General features: G+C 36.0%; 2 protein-coding genes across 3 annotated transcripts in view; one reads left to right on the top strand and one right to left on the bottom strand.

Moving 5' to 3' along the window:
* Nucleotides 1-31: 31 nt before the first annotated feature.
* LOC143256222 (phosphorylase b kinase gamma catalytic chain, skeletal muscle/heart isoform-like) lies at nucleotides 32-13,056 on the bottom strand. Of its 2 annotated transcripts, none has more exons than XM_076513124.1 (7): nucleotides 12,613-13,056; nucleotides 11,868-11,958; nucleotides 11,041-11,137; nucleotides 5,082-5,162; nucleotides 3,656-3,694; nucleotides 3,319-3,399; nucleotides 32-3,062 (listed from the first exon to the last, which is right to left on the bottom strand). In XM_076513124.1, exons 1-7 carry the CDS (start codon nucleotides 12,806-12,808, stop codon nucleotides 2,955-2,957), a joined length of 693 nt encoding a protein of 230 aa, XP_076369239.1. In that variant the 5' UTR covers nucleotides 12,809-13,056; the 3' UTR covers nucleotides 32-2,954. The 2 variants fall into 2 exon arrangements, with proteins under 2 accessions (XP_076369239.1, XP_076369238.1); XM_076513123.1 differs by having other exon boundaries at nucleotides 3,319-3,438; nucleotides 12,613-13,044.
* Nucleotides 13,057-16,797: 3,741 nt separating this feature from the next.
* The window catches only part of LOC143256216 (leupaxin-like), a 40,913-nt gene continuing 40,509 nt past the window's right edge, over nucleotides 16,798-17,201 (top strand). The window contains exon 1 of the mRNA XM_076513110.1: nucleotides 16,798-16,825. Within this exon, the coding sequence (XP_076369225.1) occupies nucleotides 16,813-16,825 (13 nt within the window). The 5' untranslated portion in view covers nucleotides 16,798-16,812. The remainder of the gene's footprint in view (nucleotides 16,826-17,201) is intronic.

The following is a 17,201-nucleotide window of genomic DNA, read 5'->3' as shown; positions in this document are numbered from 1 at the left end:
TATATTTAATAGTAATACACTATACAGACAGTTTGTTTTTAAACATTTAATTATAAAACTATTACATCACAGTAATGACCAAGTAAATAACATTTAGGAGTACAAGTTTTCTTTGTAATCCTTTCATAAAGCCAACTAAATGAGAATAAACCAGCAGCTTATATATATTTAACATGGCTTAAAAGACCTTAAACAGATATGAATAATAATTGACAAGGTTACTCAAGTTACACGTCTCATCTAAAAAAACTTCTTAAAGCATTCTCATGTTCAGTAACGAGACATTCCTCATCACTAACACTTGCTGTACTCTGAAAGTCTGTAATAACACTTTAAAGTTAATTTTATACACTAAAGCAGTCATAGCAGGAGGACATATAATTAGAAAACAACTGTTAATAGATTTGTGCATTTTTCATAAATAAGAACAAAACTCAGCTTCAGCATATCTATCACATCACAGAGCAGTACTATATTTTACAAGGAGGAAAAAATATTGCACAAAAATTTCAGATTCCTAACAACTATTTAGAATATTTCTAGTTTAACCCTGCAATAGTTCAATGGAGTGTTTCCACATCCCAAGAGATGGCAACATAGACACAGTTCCTGTTTTTAGTAACTTCTTGAACTGTGCCAAAAGTTGGCACCAATACTCTCCAGCTAGCATGGCAACAACGTGGATTTTGTTTGTTTTGTTGGGGTGTTCATATATCCCAGGATACTAACCAAAAGTATGTTTGTGTTGCATCTCTTTATAGGTTATGCAAGATATTTGCTGTAATAAAGCTCTGTTAGCCAATAGGCATATAGCTAACACCCTTCATTTTCAGATTGGGAAAGGACAACTACAACCAAAAATAAACTAGGATTAGGTGGATATTGGACAGGTGTGACATTTCCAGTGATAATGAGGATGAATCATATCTTAGATGCAGACTGGAGTGTACATCCAGTAAGGAGTAATGTGATTCTGATGAAGAGCCCACCCCAAGGTGAGCCAAATGTGAAAGATGGGTAAGTAAGGACAAGGTCACTTGATGGGAGAAGTATTTCAGTGTAGATGACTATTCTTTTCAAGTGCCAAAAAGGTCCAGCCATAAATACAGAAGCCACTGTTGAATTTTGGTCACACCAGAAATAATGGATTTATTATTAGTGCTAAATACTATGTCAAAAGTGAAAGGCAAGAGACACAAACTGTGCAGAAATGAGAGCATTTCTTAAGGTAGTGGCATTTGGCAGGTATTTATCACTGCAACAGGTTGAATCTTGATGAAACATGCATGGCACTAGTATAGAGGTTTTTAGAGCAACTGTGTCATAGCATGTTTTTGTTGTTCTTTTAGTTTCCATCACATGTGGAAACAAAGTAACACATCCTGAATACAAATTAGTTGATAAACTGGCCCCTATCAGAAATCTTTGTTTGTAATCATTTGAAGAACTGTTCTCCCTGAGAGTTTGTTACTGTTGTTGAAGTGCTTGTAGCACTTTTAGACAATACATACCAAATATGCCATAAAGATAAAATCAATTACTGATACTAAGACTTGTGTACAAAATGGAGGTTTGTACAGGTATGCAGCAAGATCATCCCAAGGCTGACTTCCACTATCTCAGGATCGGGTAGAAATGTCACATCTGACAACTGGTACACCGATTATAGCCTAATACACAGGTTGATGAATGATCATAATTTGGCTGTTGTGGGAACACTGAGAAGGGACAAAAAAAAAACTTCTGAAGCATTTTGGTCAAAGACTAACCTCATGTTTAGTTTGCAGAAAATATAACACTGGTTTCATACATTTTCAGAATTACTTCCAACCAGAAAGGTAAAAAAAAAACAAATGATATTCTCTGCAGTAGCAAGCACCATGAACTGACCCAGATTATGGAGATTAGAAGAAACTAAACATTATTACATTTACAACAGAACAATAGGAGGCACTAACACAGTAAACCAGATGACAACACATCATGAAGTAATCATTATTGACTCCAAACAGTTTTGTTTTCACTTCCAAATATTTGAAGTATAAATTCAAATATACTTTACTCTCAAAACATTGCTTATTCACACACAATATTTATTAAGCTCATAGAAGATTACAGACCATGAACCTGGAGAAACAACTTTCAATACCATTGAGTGTGAAGTGATAGTTCTATAAATGGTGACAGGATCACAAAAGTTTGCACTACTTGTGGTGATAACAGCAAGGTGTTTGTACAGTGTCAAAATAGTGATTTGGGTGAAGATTCAGAGAAATGGCTATACGTTGTTTATGATGTTTTGGTCAAAAAAATCCTTTTCTTTATAATCATGTAATCATAGTGTCATCAAATAAATGGAGGAGTTTAGGAGATCTTTTTAATAGTCTTCTATTGACACTACCAGTGTTTGATAAAAGCTGAATATCTTGTGCAGTTTTTTACTAGAGATTGGAAGTACATGTAGATATATGAACAATTAAAAAAAACAACAATCACTTGGGACATCCAGCAACCCCACGGTACTAACGATTTTCAAACCAGACATGAAACTAAACACAAGGTTAATGTAAAATGTACAACAAATATTTATATAGAAACTGAAAAACAGTTTGTTGAATGTAGTCCCTTAGCTTCTCGGAGATTTAAATGTTAATACTCTTACAAATACATTTATCACTGTGTAACATTAGTACAGTTTAATATCAAAAAAATACTTTTAAGCTATAGGAAACTATTATAAAAATTGTATACACATGTATAAAAGTGCCAAGTTTCAACCCACGTCAAAAATAATAATATCAAACATGTAAATTGATTACAAATCCACCATCACAAAGATACAAGTTACCTTGTGAACATTTTGTTCTTTCAGAATACAATATAAAAATATCTAAATAAAACAGATCTATTACAACACCCACCAACAGAATTGCTCAATACAAGGTTAGCTACATCTATTGTAGGCTCTTCTTTGGACGAGTTTCAAACAGAGAAACTTGACTTTGAGTTTTGTCTTTCTTCAGCCAGTGACTGTAAACTTGGTAAGCACAGCCATCAATCATCTGACAACAAAAATATTAATGACACCCTGATACAAACCTAAATATTAAATACTTACAGAATAGTAAAATTAGATTGTGATCGTTTGCTACACGTTAAAATTGAAGATGTTTTTGTAATAGATGCAAACCATATGGTGCAGAACAGAAAACAGATAAAGTACATTTTACTATACATTTTATAAGGAGGGAACATTAACAATTATTTGTACCTCATCTACAAGATATGGTACATTGTAAGAAATAGTACAATGCTTACCTGTCTCAGTTGTTTAATCTTATAGGGGTCACTACGTAGTAGTTCTACAGTCAAGGAGTTCAATGTAGATTTCTTCAAGTTCTTAAAATAAACTACAGCTCTTACACACAGAATCCCAAGCTTAAAAAAAATTAAGCAAAATATCACCTCACAATAACATAGAATAAAAAAATTACATTATCTAAATTATGTTTTCATTTTACAATGGAAATAAAAAGTTACAAATACATGTATAAAAAAAACTCCAATCTCTCTAGGGTACTTTGTTTTACTTGTTAGAAAGCAAACTCTTTTCTATTATAAATATTTCTTTCATATTAAAATATCTAAAGTTTACCTGGAAAGTCTTCTTAGCATTGAATGTTCTTCTTGGAGTCTAAAATATAACATGGTTTTGTTACATCAATGGTTTTCATTCTTAAATCAACAATAACAAAAGTCACTCAAACATAAGTGCTGCTTTGTGTGTGTGTGTGTGTGTGTGTGTGTGTGTGTGTGTGTAGGCGCACGCGCTATACATCAGTATAACTTAAAAATAATCCGAAACAAAAAATGCTACCCTAACTGACTGAAAAGACCCCAGGGTAAAACCTATAAATGTGGGATTATATAAATGTACCCCAGGTTTAGGAGGTGACTGAAGAAGTAGGACACAGTGTGGTGGGGATATACCGTCTATCAGTTTTAACCTCCAGTCGCACATAATAAATTAAAGAGTAGTAATAGATATAGAGATTGAGATGTGGGTGCTCAAGCCCACATCTATATATCTTACCCTTTACTGTCTGAAGACAGTTGTGGGAAGGTGACTGTTCTCTAAAGTAAAGAATAAGAAAACAAGGTACTATAATTTGGGGGTAAACAAGTTGAAAACCAACCTCTTGAAGGTAGCATTCCAGCCCTCACAGTATGGTGGAAATGCACTAATTCATAATACACTAGACAAATTATACTAGTATACCTCCAAACCACCACCCATTATTACGTCTATTGTAACTATCATGCTCTAAACAAGCCTTTTTATGTGGCTAGGTGTACAAATATTTATTAGAAATTTTAAGTAAAATTTCTCTAATTTTCATTTCTTTATGTTTGTTTTTATATCATACACACACATCCTTTTCCCTCCAGTTTATTTGTGCATGATAATGTCTATCACAAATTTAATAAAAAATAACATTAATACTTATTATTACCAATCAAATTAATATTTAACTTACAAAGTCATCACAATTAAAATTAATATTTAACTTACACAGTCATCACAATTAAAATTAATATTTAACTTACACAGTCATCACAATTAAAATGACTGACAAATCACTTCAGATACATAATTTAACACTTTTGATGAATAAGTTTAGGTCATCTCTGCATGTTGTTTGTAAGATATGTTCAACACCACTGTAGGAAACCCAAACATATGACAGCAATGCACCTACACTATAGTTACTGTAGCAATTCTGTTTTTGTTCAGACTGATCTAATTTACACACATCGTTTGACACTAGATTGATAGCCTCTTCAGAGTTATTTTCAAATAAATTAGGAGGGCAACAAAAATCAATGGGTTTCCCACTTAGAGATTTTGTAAAAGTGAAACTTATGAACTAAAAGATAAAATCAGTTTTGAATATCATGTTTTAACAAGTCCACACTAGATTAACTTTCTAAACCATGTTCTAAGTTCACATGTAGCAGTTAGCCACATTAAAACATTACATAAACCCAACCTGTGGATTTTAAAGTATGGTTCAACTTACAATACTCTTCAATAACTCTTGGCTTGGGGCTTCTGATACTGTTAACATCTGCTGGGGAGCTACAGTCAGCATCTTCTGTATCTACAGGAAGAGTTTATGTTTATTATTAGAAATGTTAGGGATTTCATCATGTTATTAACAACAATTACAAGCTTTCACCCCTTCAAAAAGCATGCTGTTCCTTTAGTGCTGATAATCACTTGATTTGGCCAGTTTGTCTCAGTCCCGAAGGCAGCTGCTTTAGAGGGGTTCCACTGTACTTATTATAACAAGAGATTGATTGATTGATTTAGTGTCTTATGACACAAAGCAGCTAGGCTATCTGCACCAAACATCTGGTAAAAAGGTAAAAATAAAGTAAATGTAGTAAAATACATAAAAGGAAATGAAGGTAAAACAAAACAGCATTGAAAAACAGAAAAAGTATAAAACCACTGTTGACACCTAGTCTACAATGTTAAGAGAGAAAGCAGAGTAAGAGAAGTTGTAAAGGACTTCCTGTAGCAGAATGGTAATGATCATAACCCGCCAGGAAGACTAACAGGTAAGTACAAAAACCACCGTCAGTCACCTGAAGTTGGTCTTTCCAGTCCTGGTTCTGGGTTGTGTGTCATAACAGCCATTATCAAAATGTAAAATGGAAGTTTTAAAAGACATATAGCAAAATTGTAATAATGAGTAGCCAAATGTCCAGTAAAAGGTACAAGTAGAGTAAATGGAGTAAAATTTGTAAAAGTAAATGAAGGTAAAAACAAAACAGCAATTAAAACAAAAAATGGCGTAAAACCAATGTTGACATCCAGTGTACAAAGTTTGAAAGGACTTCCTGTAGCAGAATGGTAACGATCATAACCCGCCAGGAAGACTAACAGGTAAGTACAAGAACCACCGTCAGTCACCTGAAGTTGGTCTTTCCAGTCCTGATTCCAGGTTATGTGTCATTATGGCCAGTACTAAAAGGTAAAGTAATAAAAGTGTAAAATGACATGCAGCAAAAGTGCAATAACAACTCGCCAGGATGACTAACGAGTAGTTCAAACGGATAGTTCAAACAACAGCGTTAGTCACCTGAAGTTGGCCTTTCCAGTCCTGGTGTCGAGTTATTTAATGTTCTGGCCATTTTTCAATGTCAAATTGAACTAGAGAGAATGAAACTCTCAAAAAGGAACCACAATTAAAAAGATGTAATGAATAAATATCAAACACTTTAATGAGATTAAAAAGATTAATGGCCATTAAAAAACTAAAAACTTTGTCAAGGTGGACAGTGTCACCATCATCAATAACACAGTCCAATGTTACAGATAAACCATGGGAAAAAAAATGTTTAAAATGATGCTGTCCTTGAGAATCGTAACGATGGCAAGAAAGTAAAATGTGGCTTACAGTGATTTGAGTGTTACATAAACTACACACTGGTGCAACAGTTCCAGATAAAAGAAAACGATGAGTTAAAAAACTGTGACCAATGTGTAGTCTAGTTAGAACAACTTCCTCCTTCTGATCCTCATGGAAGCTAGACGGCCAAAGCCCAGTATAGGGTTTTATTTGAAAAAGCTTGTTGTCGTGTTGCTCACTCCAAGTGGACTGCCAGCTGGCACGGAGCCGAGCCTTGAATACAAGACCATAGTCCATGTACGGAATAGGCAGAGCAGTGATAGTACCAGAGCAGATAGATTTAGCTGCCGTGTCTGCAAGCTCGTTCCTGCAAATACCAACATGGCCTGGTATCCAGAAAAACTGGACTGAAGTAGCTGCTAATGAGAAATGGGCCAGTCGGTTTCGAATATCAGCGAGAATAGGATGTGAGCCAACATGAAGCATATTCCAGGGCCAGTAGAGAACTAAGCAAGTCAGTAGAAATAGTGTAGTTGGAGTACTGCTCAGCTTCTATATGATCCAGGGCAAGAGATATGGCATACAGTTCAGCAGTGAACACAGAAGCTGTAGAGGGGATTCTGCACGCAACCACCGAACCGCAGCAAACCATAGCAGAGCACACTGAATTACCTGATTTGGAACCATCTGTATAAATGGGAATGGAATGATTGTTTGAAAGATGTTCATTAAATAAATGACGGTACTTCCAATCTGGAGTATCTGCCTTTTTTCAGATGACTGAAAGAAAGGTCACATTTGGGGGCTGTAATAAGCCATGATGGGATGGGCTGACCTGTGGAAACTGCAATGTCATCCAAGAACTCAATTCATTCAATTGCGCCTGGATGCGAAGGCCAAACAGAGCAATGGCAGATCATCTGTTCTGAAAAAGTACGGCCCACTGAGGAAGGAAAACATCCCCAGGTTTGATGCTTTGGTAAGGAACGAAGTTTCGAATAATATATACTCTTCAAAAAAGGAAACGCAAAAGGCAAAATTTGAGACAAATTGTTAGCAAGTTTATTCCGAGTAGTTCTGTATGACATGTGTGAAACTTTGCACATTCACTGCTGAACATCCAAAGTCTGCAAAGGCATAGTCCACGCTCACAAGTTGAAGTTTAACGTCACTCAACGTCAATAACGAGTATGCCCCCCGTGAGCATCAATAACTGATTGGCATCTCCTTCCCGTGGAAGCGATGAGATGACAAATCACATCCTGTGGAATGGCTGTCCACTCAGCCTGCAAAGCTGCTGCAAGCTGAGGTTGTCGCCATCGCAGACATCGGTCAAACTCGTCCCCAAAGTTGTTCGATGGGGTTTAAATCTGGTGATCTGGAGAGCCAGGGAAGAACGTTGATGTTGTGGTGTCTCAAGAAGACAGTGGTGAGTCGGGCGGTGTGAGGACGGGCGTTGTCATGTTGAAAAACGTCGTTGACGTTCACCATGATGGGTTGCACATGGGGCCTAAGAATCTCGTAGACGGTTGCGTATGGTCTGATCGGAAATCCTACGCAGCCCTGGTATGGTTGAGGCAGTAGACGTCGCAGTGATGGTCCTATCCCGAAGGTGACGTAACCGGATATAGCGATCTTGTGCGGGCGTGGTCACACGAGGTCTGCCAGATCGTGGACGGTCACGAGTTGATCCATGTTGTTGGTGACAATTCCATAGCCTTGCAATGGTGCTTGGGTGAACATACACAGCTCTGGCAACATCTGATCGAGGTTCGCCTGCTTCCAAGCGACCAATGGCGTTTTTGCGTTGTGCTTCAGTCAGTCTTGGCGTAACTGTATTGCGTGTCAGTGGCTTAACACTGAGCTATGGAAACCGAGAACCCATCACTTTTATCGGGATTTTGCACATGTTGCACTTGCAGATCTCTCAAACAAATTTATTGAACACGAATGCATTTTGGCAAAAAATCCGTTGTTTTCCTCCGTTTTCAAAGTGCATAACTTTTATTGTCATTTTGGTCTGACAATCAGTGCCTTAACATGTGTAACATCACATACTTTGAGCTTGTAACGTTATTACATATATTTCTCTTTAAAATAAAAAAAATATCCCTTTTGCGTTTCTTTTTTGAAGAGTATAGTAAAGATAGTTGCAAACGGCGAAGGTGCAGAGAAGGTTCATGAGATTCAACGTACAAACTTTGAACTGGAGAGGTGCAGAAAGCCCCAGTGCAAAGTCGAAGTCCTTGGTGATGAATGGGGTCTAGCAGAGCCATAGACCATTGATCCATAGTCAAGTTTTGATCGAATAACAGCACGATATACCTTTAACATAGAACATTGATCTGCTCCCCAACTGGTAGTAGAGAGGACATGGAGAATGTTCAGTGCTCTTGTGCCTTTGACCTGAAGCTGCTTTAAGTGTGGTATAAAGGTCATCTTTCTGTCAAAGATAAGCCCCAAGAACTTGGTCTCAGGGACCACTGGCAGTGAAACTTCACCGATACAGAGTTCAGGATCAGGGTGAATACCCTGTTGGCAGCAAAAGTGCATGCAAATGGTATTAGAGAGAGAGAGAGAGAGATTAAAGCCATTCGCCGTGGTCCACGGCAGTATATGGTTGAGAGCAGTTTGTAGTTGCCGCTCAATATATCTGATGTTCGACGTCTGACATGAGATGTGAAAGTCATCGACATACAGCCCATTCGCAATAGTGAGAGGGAGTTGTTCAGTGATGGCATTTATCTTTATACTGAAAAGTGTGACACTCAAAACACAGCCCTGAGGGACTCCAAGTTCCTATACAAAAGAACAGGAAAGTGTCAAATCCACACAAACTTGGAATCTCCTGTCCATTAAAAAATTTTTAAAAAACATGGATAAATGGCCAAGTAACCCATATGTATGGAGGTCTCGCAAAATGCCATACCTCCATGTTGTGTCATAAGCCTTCTCAATGTCAAAGAATATTGATATAAGATGTTGGCATTTGAGAAAGGCTTCTCTGATAGATGTTTCAAGTTGAATCAGGTGGTCCTTGGTTGAGTGCTGTCGTCGGAACCCACAATGGGTGGGCGAGAGGAGGTTGTTTGATCTGAGGAACCAAACAAGACGAGCATTAACCATCCTCTCTAAGGTCTTACAGAGACAGCTCAAAGCAATTGGACAGTTGTTTGAAGGAATCTTGGGATCTTTTCCAGGGTTAGAGGAAGGTAAGATAATAGCCTGGCACCAGGCATTAGGAAAAAAACATTCTCCTGCCAGATCTGGTTAAAAAACAATTAGAAGGTCATCAAGAGAAGAAGGAGAGAGATAACTCAGCATGTCATAGTGTACATCATCATGTCCAACAGATGTACTGCCAGACCGATGAAGGACCATTTTCAGTTCCACCAGTGTAAAGAGACAATTATTGTCAAAGAGACAGTCAGTTCGAAAGGAAAGAGGTGAACACTCTGCCTGAGTCTTGATGGCCAAGAAGGTGGAGGAACAAGCAGGAGTGCTAGATATCCGGCAAAAGCTTTCACCTAGAGTATCAGCGATGCGCCAAACATCAGCCACCTCCTGAACCAACAGAGAGTAAGATCGAGAGGGGGGCAGAATTGTAGTGCCTACTGACCTTTCGAATCCTGTCCCATATGATCTTGGAACTGGTGGTAGAAGATATGCTGGTTGTGAACTTAATCCAAGATTCCTTCTGGCTTTGACATCTTACCCACCTAGCATGTGCACGGGCCCATTGGAAAGCAACCCGGTTTGAAAGTGTGGGATATCTACAAAAGTATCCCAGGCCTGCTTTTTTGAGCCTTCCGTGCTAAGTGGCAAACAGGATTCCACCACGGACGAGGATATCGTGGAAAACGTGTCGAGGTTTTAGGAATACACTGAGCAGCTGCATGTGTAATACAGCCAGTTACCGCTGCCGCACAGTCGTCTATTGATGGCTGATTCACGATGGCAGGATCAAGTTCTGCGAGAGCAGTGAAAGTGGACCAGTCTGCCTGATCCAGCTTCCACCGGGGCACGCGGGTAGGGTGGCATCGACCACAATCAGTCTCTCTTAAAAGTATAGGAAAATGATCACTGCCTAGTGGATTATTGTCAACCCTCCATGAAAAATGAGAGAATAATGAAGGGGAGCAAACCAAGATAGTGATAGCAGTAAAGGACTAACTAGGTGCATGAAAATAAGTGGAACAACCAGTATTGAAAAGATAAAGATTGTGATCAGAGAGCATATGCTCTACAGAGCAATCCCTCCCATCAATAACAGCACTTCCCCAGAGGGGATGATATCCATGCCGGGCTTATAACAAGAGAATCTGCAGCATTTTTCCAAGAGGGTCAAGTCACCCCCTGCAGATGCCCGTGTCTTACAAAGTTAGCATTGTTCAACATATTTTTCATTTACACTGTATACTACTTAAATAAACACAAGTTTCTAGTAATCACAGAATTTGTACATTGACTAGAAAAGTATAACATAATAACAATAAAAAGTCAGTAAGAACACAAACAATGTAATAACACTCAGATGTCAGTTACAGTATAACTTAACAATATAGACAGTAAAATCAACAACACTTTTTACAAAGTACAACAGAATTAAGTTAACACTTACAAGATTTTTCAAACACTCCATTATGTCATCCCATTCTTGACAGTTAAACTTGTAACTCCATTCTTTCATGTTATTCAGCATTATCTGCTGTTGGTTCCTGAAAAATACCCAAAATAACACAATCTGTAGCATACACAAAAAATAAAAGTAGACACACCAGTAATATCACTTAGAAAAGATGACTGAAAGATATTCATAAATTTTTTTTTGGTTTTTCTACCCATCAGTGAACTTACTAGGTATTGTTTCAAGAGTTGACCTACATAGTAAGAGGCATCACCATAAAAAATATATGTCGGTAAACTAAAATATATTAACTTCTTAATAAAATCTTTCTCACAAGTCTCCACTTTACAATGATGGAAAATGTACAAATGTTTTAAATATATTTTTAGTTTTATTCAAACAATAGTTTTGATTATTATTTAGTTCATTCAAAGGTTAACGTTTATGGTACGTCAGTTAACATACACATTTCATGTCTTACCTTAAACGTTAATAAATTACAGCAATGTTGACAAGTCTTACAAATCTATCTAAGACTAGAACATGTTCAAATTATGCACTTCAGTATGGACAATAAAATCAACCAAATAAAAAAGGTTATATTTCAAAACTTCTAACAATCTGTACATAAACATGACTTAGACATCTCTCGAATCAGAAATAAAGTACCATTCTGTACAGAACTAGAAGCACAAATCTAAATATTTTAAGAATTTATTACCAAATCTTAAACAAGTGTTGTAGCTACTAATTTAAGTATAGTATTTAGAACATAAGCTTAACTTTCTGCATCTTTCTAAACAAATATAACTGTCACTTACATGTCTACTTCTTTGTTTAACTTGTATAGATTCTCGTAAGATGAAGTTCTAAGTACCTTTGGAACAAAACAGTCTAGTTGTCCACAACAATCTGTATGAAAAAGGTTTAATATTTCACAAAATTCATGACTCTTCCCAGGAACAAATAAAAAGTTACAAAACCAAGTTTAAATGCAGTGATTGTATCCAACTGGTAAAATCAATGCATTCTAATGTTTATAACTTAAGAACAATATATATAAATAGGTATGCTATTAGTTGTACACATTACAGGAGTTCATTTTGATTATTGAGCCAATTAAGTGGCTTGCTAAGATCTTTATACTAAAAGATACAGTTTAACATAAAATTAAAAGCAAAAACGAACTCTACACGATAAAAATATAACCGACAATCACTCTATCATTAACTGTATTCCTACACTGTTCTGTAGTAATCTTAACTTATTAACTCCCCATTATAAATATAGTAATAGTTTAAAATGTCAATTCTACATCACAGTATGCTATAAATGCGATGTAACAATTTTTAAATTTACAATGAAAGATACTTTATTAACTACAAGTTAGTATAATATACAAAACCATAATGCACTGCAAGTTAGTGTAACTGCATAGTACTATTACTAATAGTACTAATATCAGCATTAGCTGTACTGTTTAGAAGCAGCCTTAACGATTTTTACTTTTATAAATTATGATTAAATTATCATATTTCAACTAATAAAAAAAAAAAACACCTTTACCTGATACTGTTAGTGTTATTAATACTTCAAGTTTAGAATGAAATTCTCCATCTTGTTGATTTTTGTTCTTGTTACAACTTGAATTAGTTGTAATATAAGCATTATTCTGATGGGTAACAACAGCATCACTTATAGCAATACTACTGCTAGGCCTCCTTCTAACGTCAGAAGTGTTCAACAACGATACCCGACACATTGCAGCATACAGTTTTTACTATGAATACGATAGTATCACAAACCAAGCCGTTTATATCTTACATAAAGTCACCTACTAGTTCAGTTAACTTCACTTAATACGACGCTAGTAGCTTCCTGCAGCCAAACTATATTAAGATAAATTAACTTCCTTTTCGAATATCAATTTATGCTGTCCAACACCCAACCAAAGTCTGCTATAAAAACGTGACACAATCCTATTACCACACCGAACACGAACATAGTCACGTACCCAGATTTCGCCGAACGTGTACCAGACGTCGTAACTTATTGCTCTGTCAGAAAACATTACTTTTTTTTTGAAGACTTAAAAAACAAATTAAAAGATAGTTTCAAGACTTCAAGTTAAACTACAGAATATTTTGAAATATGATTAACTATTATTATTAAAAATAAATTCAACCTTGTTGATAACGAGAAACCCACTCGAAATAAAAATGTATCTCAGAATGGCTGGTATGGGTATTAACACTTACTGATAAGCAGAGAACAACGTTTCGACATTTCTAGGTCATCTTCAGGTTAACCTGAAAACGTTGTTCTCCGCTTATCAATAAAAGTGATAATACCCATACCAGCCGTTCTGAGATACATTCTTGGTATGAATATTTCATCTTTTGGTAGTACAGTTACTATTCTGTCTTATCATTTGAAAAACAGTCTCTAGTGTAGTAGTTGCCATAGGGATTTCTTGGTTAAATACTGTAAAGATATTTTAAACTAACCCAAGCTCACACTTATATCTATCTTCACATGAAATCAGTTCCCGGTATGCACTCTTCCTCAATGTCAGTTACCCACAGATCACTAGGTACAAAGACGTTTTCTAGAGTACAGGTAACTTCCAACTCTCCTTTTGCTGGAACCTTATATCCACCCACTATTTGCACCAGTTCCTCTTCTTTCATTATTTTTGGAGGAAATTACCCATTTTTCGTTAACAAATCAAATCGAATAATTGCAGCTGTAGAGTCAGTGTCAATGAGCTCATTAATGATTTTTTCTCAAACGATGAACTTTCTTTTCTTATTTGGAGTAGATGAAATATACCCAGCCAAACTTTGTCTTATAAATCTAATTAGTTCCTGTCTTCTTGAGGTAAGATTAACTCTTTATTGTTTCTTTCTATGTGGTTAGACCCAAAGGCACAGTCTCAGGTTATTGTTTCCTTGGCTTTATATTAGCTGTTTATTCCTTACAGTTTGCGCTGCAATGGCCATATTTCACACAGTAATACCAGTTCCTTCTTAGAAGAGTTCTTATTCCGTACAGAATTTGTTATAGATTCCAGCAATATGACCTTTCAAATTACACTTAAAACACTTATACAATTTACCTCCGCTTCCTTCACGCAACTATAGAGCTTTTCAAAGACCGTCGCTCTACATAAAGACCAATTATATCTTACTTCTTTTCAGCAGTAACAAAGAAGCTAAATAAATTATATTAAGATCTATATATGTGCAAAAACGTCTCGTTTGGGTTGAGAAAATATTTTACGTAGAAAAGCGAACAACGTTTCGACCTTCGGTCATCGTCAGGTTCACAAAGATGACCGAAGAAGGTCGAAACGTTGTTCGCTTTTCTACGTAAAATATTTTCTCAACCCAAACGAGCCGTTTTTACATATATATATTTCTCTACAAGTGGGTTTCCTCGACATCACTGATTATATTAAGATCTATTCGAGCTTAACTCCTTCACGACATTTCACATATAACCAAATTTGATGTTGGTTAAACTGGACATCATCAAAAATTGAAAAACGTTAATAAAAATCTTGCAAGACTCAAATCTGATTTGTTTGTTGTTAAGCACGAAGATACACAATGTGCCCACTACGAGCTTCGTAGTTTTTTAGCGTTATAAATCTACAAACCTATAGCTATCCCATTCTAGCCTCACTCCTAAAACTGACAGTTCAGATTTAGTTTAAAGTGGAGTTTAAGTTGTTTCTTCTCTCTTCAGTTAAAAGCTTCGTAAAGAGCAGGGGCGTAGATCATGGGGGATATGGGGGATACACCCCCCTTTATTTTAGGTGGGAGGTATGGTGCATACAATCATCTCCCCTACAGTTTGGTCTGTTGAATTGTTTTATTGCATCACAGGCCTACAAATTGTATATATGTTCTTGTGATTCTCGTGTTCTTACCAATCGAATTACATAATTAGGCCTAGATGTAGGCTTTTTCAGTAGCCGAAATGTACATCTTTAATATAGGCGTGCTTCTAAGCTTTTCGATCTAAGCGATAGTTCGTAAGTATCAGTCAGTAGGCTTAAGTATACATGCAAGTATCGAGGCAACAAGATTACTCTGTGACTGCATGTTTACAGCTTTCAGGTTCATGTAATCAGAGATTACCAATTTGCAAATTGAACAGTCCACATAAGTGGTTGCAAAAATCATCCCCCCCATCAGGTGTAAAAAATATACGCCTCTGGTTAAGAGTATTGATTAAATTGTGTAATATATTTATTTTTATTATTTTTCATTTCTTATTACATATTTTTTTAATTATGAGTGTTATTTTGTATTGCCAGTTTATCATATAGACTTGGACTGACCTATATTTTCTACGTTTGGCTAAACCTCGTGAGGTATTAATGGTATTATGGTGTAATAGGATACCATACAATATTTTACTCACTAATGTACTATGCATATAGTTCATTGTTTGATGTTAAAGAAAAAAGTTGAATTTTCAAACTGAATTATATTTTTTAACACGTCCATTGCTGAAAGTTTCAGAAAGTGTTCAAATCTCGGACTCTACGATCTAAGCCTAACACGTTAATCCCTACCACGTCCGGTGCCATGATGAAAGTAATTAAATATACATGTGATTTATGATTTAGAACGGGTTTTTCATGCTCTGATGGTCAGGATACTCAACTCACAATCTGCGCGTCTTGAGTTCAAATCTCGTCGCGAAGCATGCTCGCTCTCTTAGCCGTAGAGAAGTTATTATGTTATAGTTAGTGCAGATATTCCCCGATTAGCTTTGCGCGGAATTTCATAAACAAACATTCAACAGTTTAGACAAATTGATGAGTTTTCAGTAAGGAGAAATTTTAAAACGATCACAGCTCAGCAAATAGATCTACGACTTAAAACGCTAATACTTCGGTGTTCAGTCCCTGTTATGGGTACAGAATAGATATTTCAATGCGCAACTTTGTATTTACTAACAATTTTTCTTCTTTTTTTTTTTTTTTTACAAAGACGTTTTGGGTCATTTGCTCGCAGGTAACTGAGCCCTAGAGTTTAGGGTTGTAAATCCGTAAACTTACCACAAAGAAAACCTTCATAAAACAAGTAATTATGAAAGTCAGTAAACATTGTTGTAACACTAACTTTTAACTGATTTCCATTCTAACCCAGTCATTCTTGCCACAATTTTTTTTTTTTTCATTTCAAACTCGTCATATCATTTCGAGAAAGAAAGAAAAAATCAATTAATTTTATGTTTAGTTTAGCCGATAGATAGCGCCACATACTATATTCTGTCAATTATTAAAGTAAACATGATATATTTTATGCAAATACTTCGTGCACAAACGTCTTTTCTATTTTACTGTCCGTATAATTTCATTAATAAAGAGCAGTGTTGCAGAATTTATTTTCATACGGAGATCAACAGTATTTTTAAGTAACACAGCGAAACCAGTGATATTTATCATGTTCAAAAGCAAGTCAGACTCGTGACGAAAGTGGGTTAGTTTGACAAACCGAATACCTGCGCTGGCGGCTCTTGATCTCCGGTTCTTAAGACCGACAAACCAAGGACGCTCTGCCCACACAGAAAGATACTAAAATAGTGAGCAACCACCGTGTAGGCTTAACAATACCATTTACCTCATACAAAGTAGTTATTAGTGAAGCATATGATATAAAACACGAGAGACACCTGAAATCATCTCTTAAAAATTGTATTTAAAATACTGATTTTTCAGTTTTGATTCCTCAGTAACTGTATTGAGTAATGGAAGAGTTGGGTGAGTGTTTCATTTTATATATTATATTGTGAGTTGATTTTATGTAAATAAAGTGGTAAAAGTGTTAAATGTTTGAAAATATTTAAAAGATAGTAGTGAAAGGTTAAATAAAACCTTTTTTGTCAGGTAAATATGTATTTAATGGATAAATTCTAACACTACTGGGCCCGGCATGGCCTCGCGCGTAAAATAACGCGACTCGTAATCCATCGCGGGTTCGCGCCGCGTCGCGCTAAACAACACTACTCAGAAAAAAACACACACCCTAAGCGACAGTTTGAAAATAAATAAGCAAATAATGCCCAGTTTTTCGTCTTTTTTATTCATTTACTATCATAAATATTTAAAGTTAGAATTTAAAAGTACTGGATTAGTA

The sequence above is a fragment of the Tachypleus tridentatus genome, chromosome 7, assembly GCF_004210375.1.
Source record: "Tachypleus tridentatus isolate NWPU-2018 chromosome 7, ASM421037v1, whole genome shotgun sequence".
NCBI lineage: Eukaryota > Metazoa > Arthropoda > Merostomata > Xiphosura > Limulidae > Tachypleus > Tachypleus tridentatus.
Note: the sequence above shows the minus strand (reverse complement) of the source record. Positions and strands in the feature narration are given on the sequence as shown.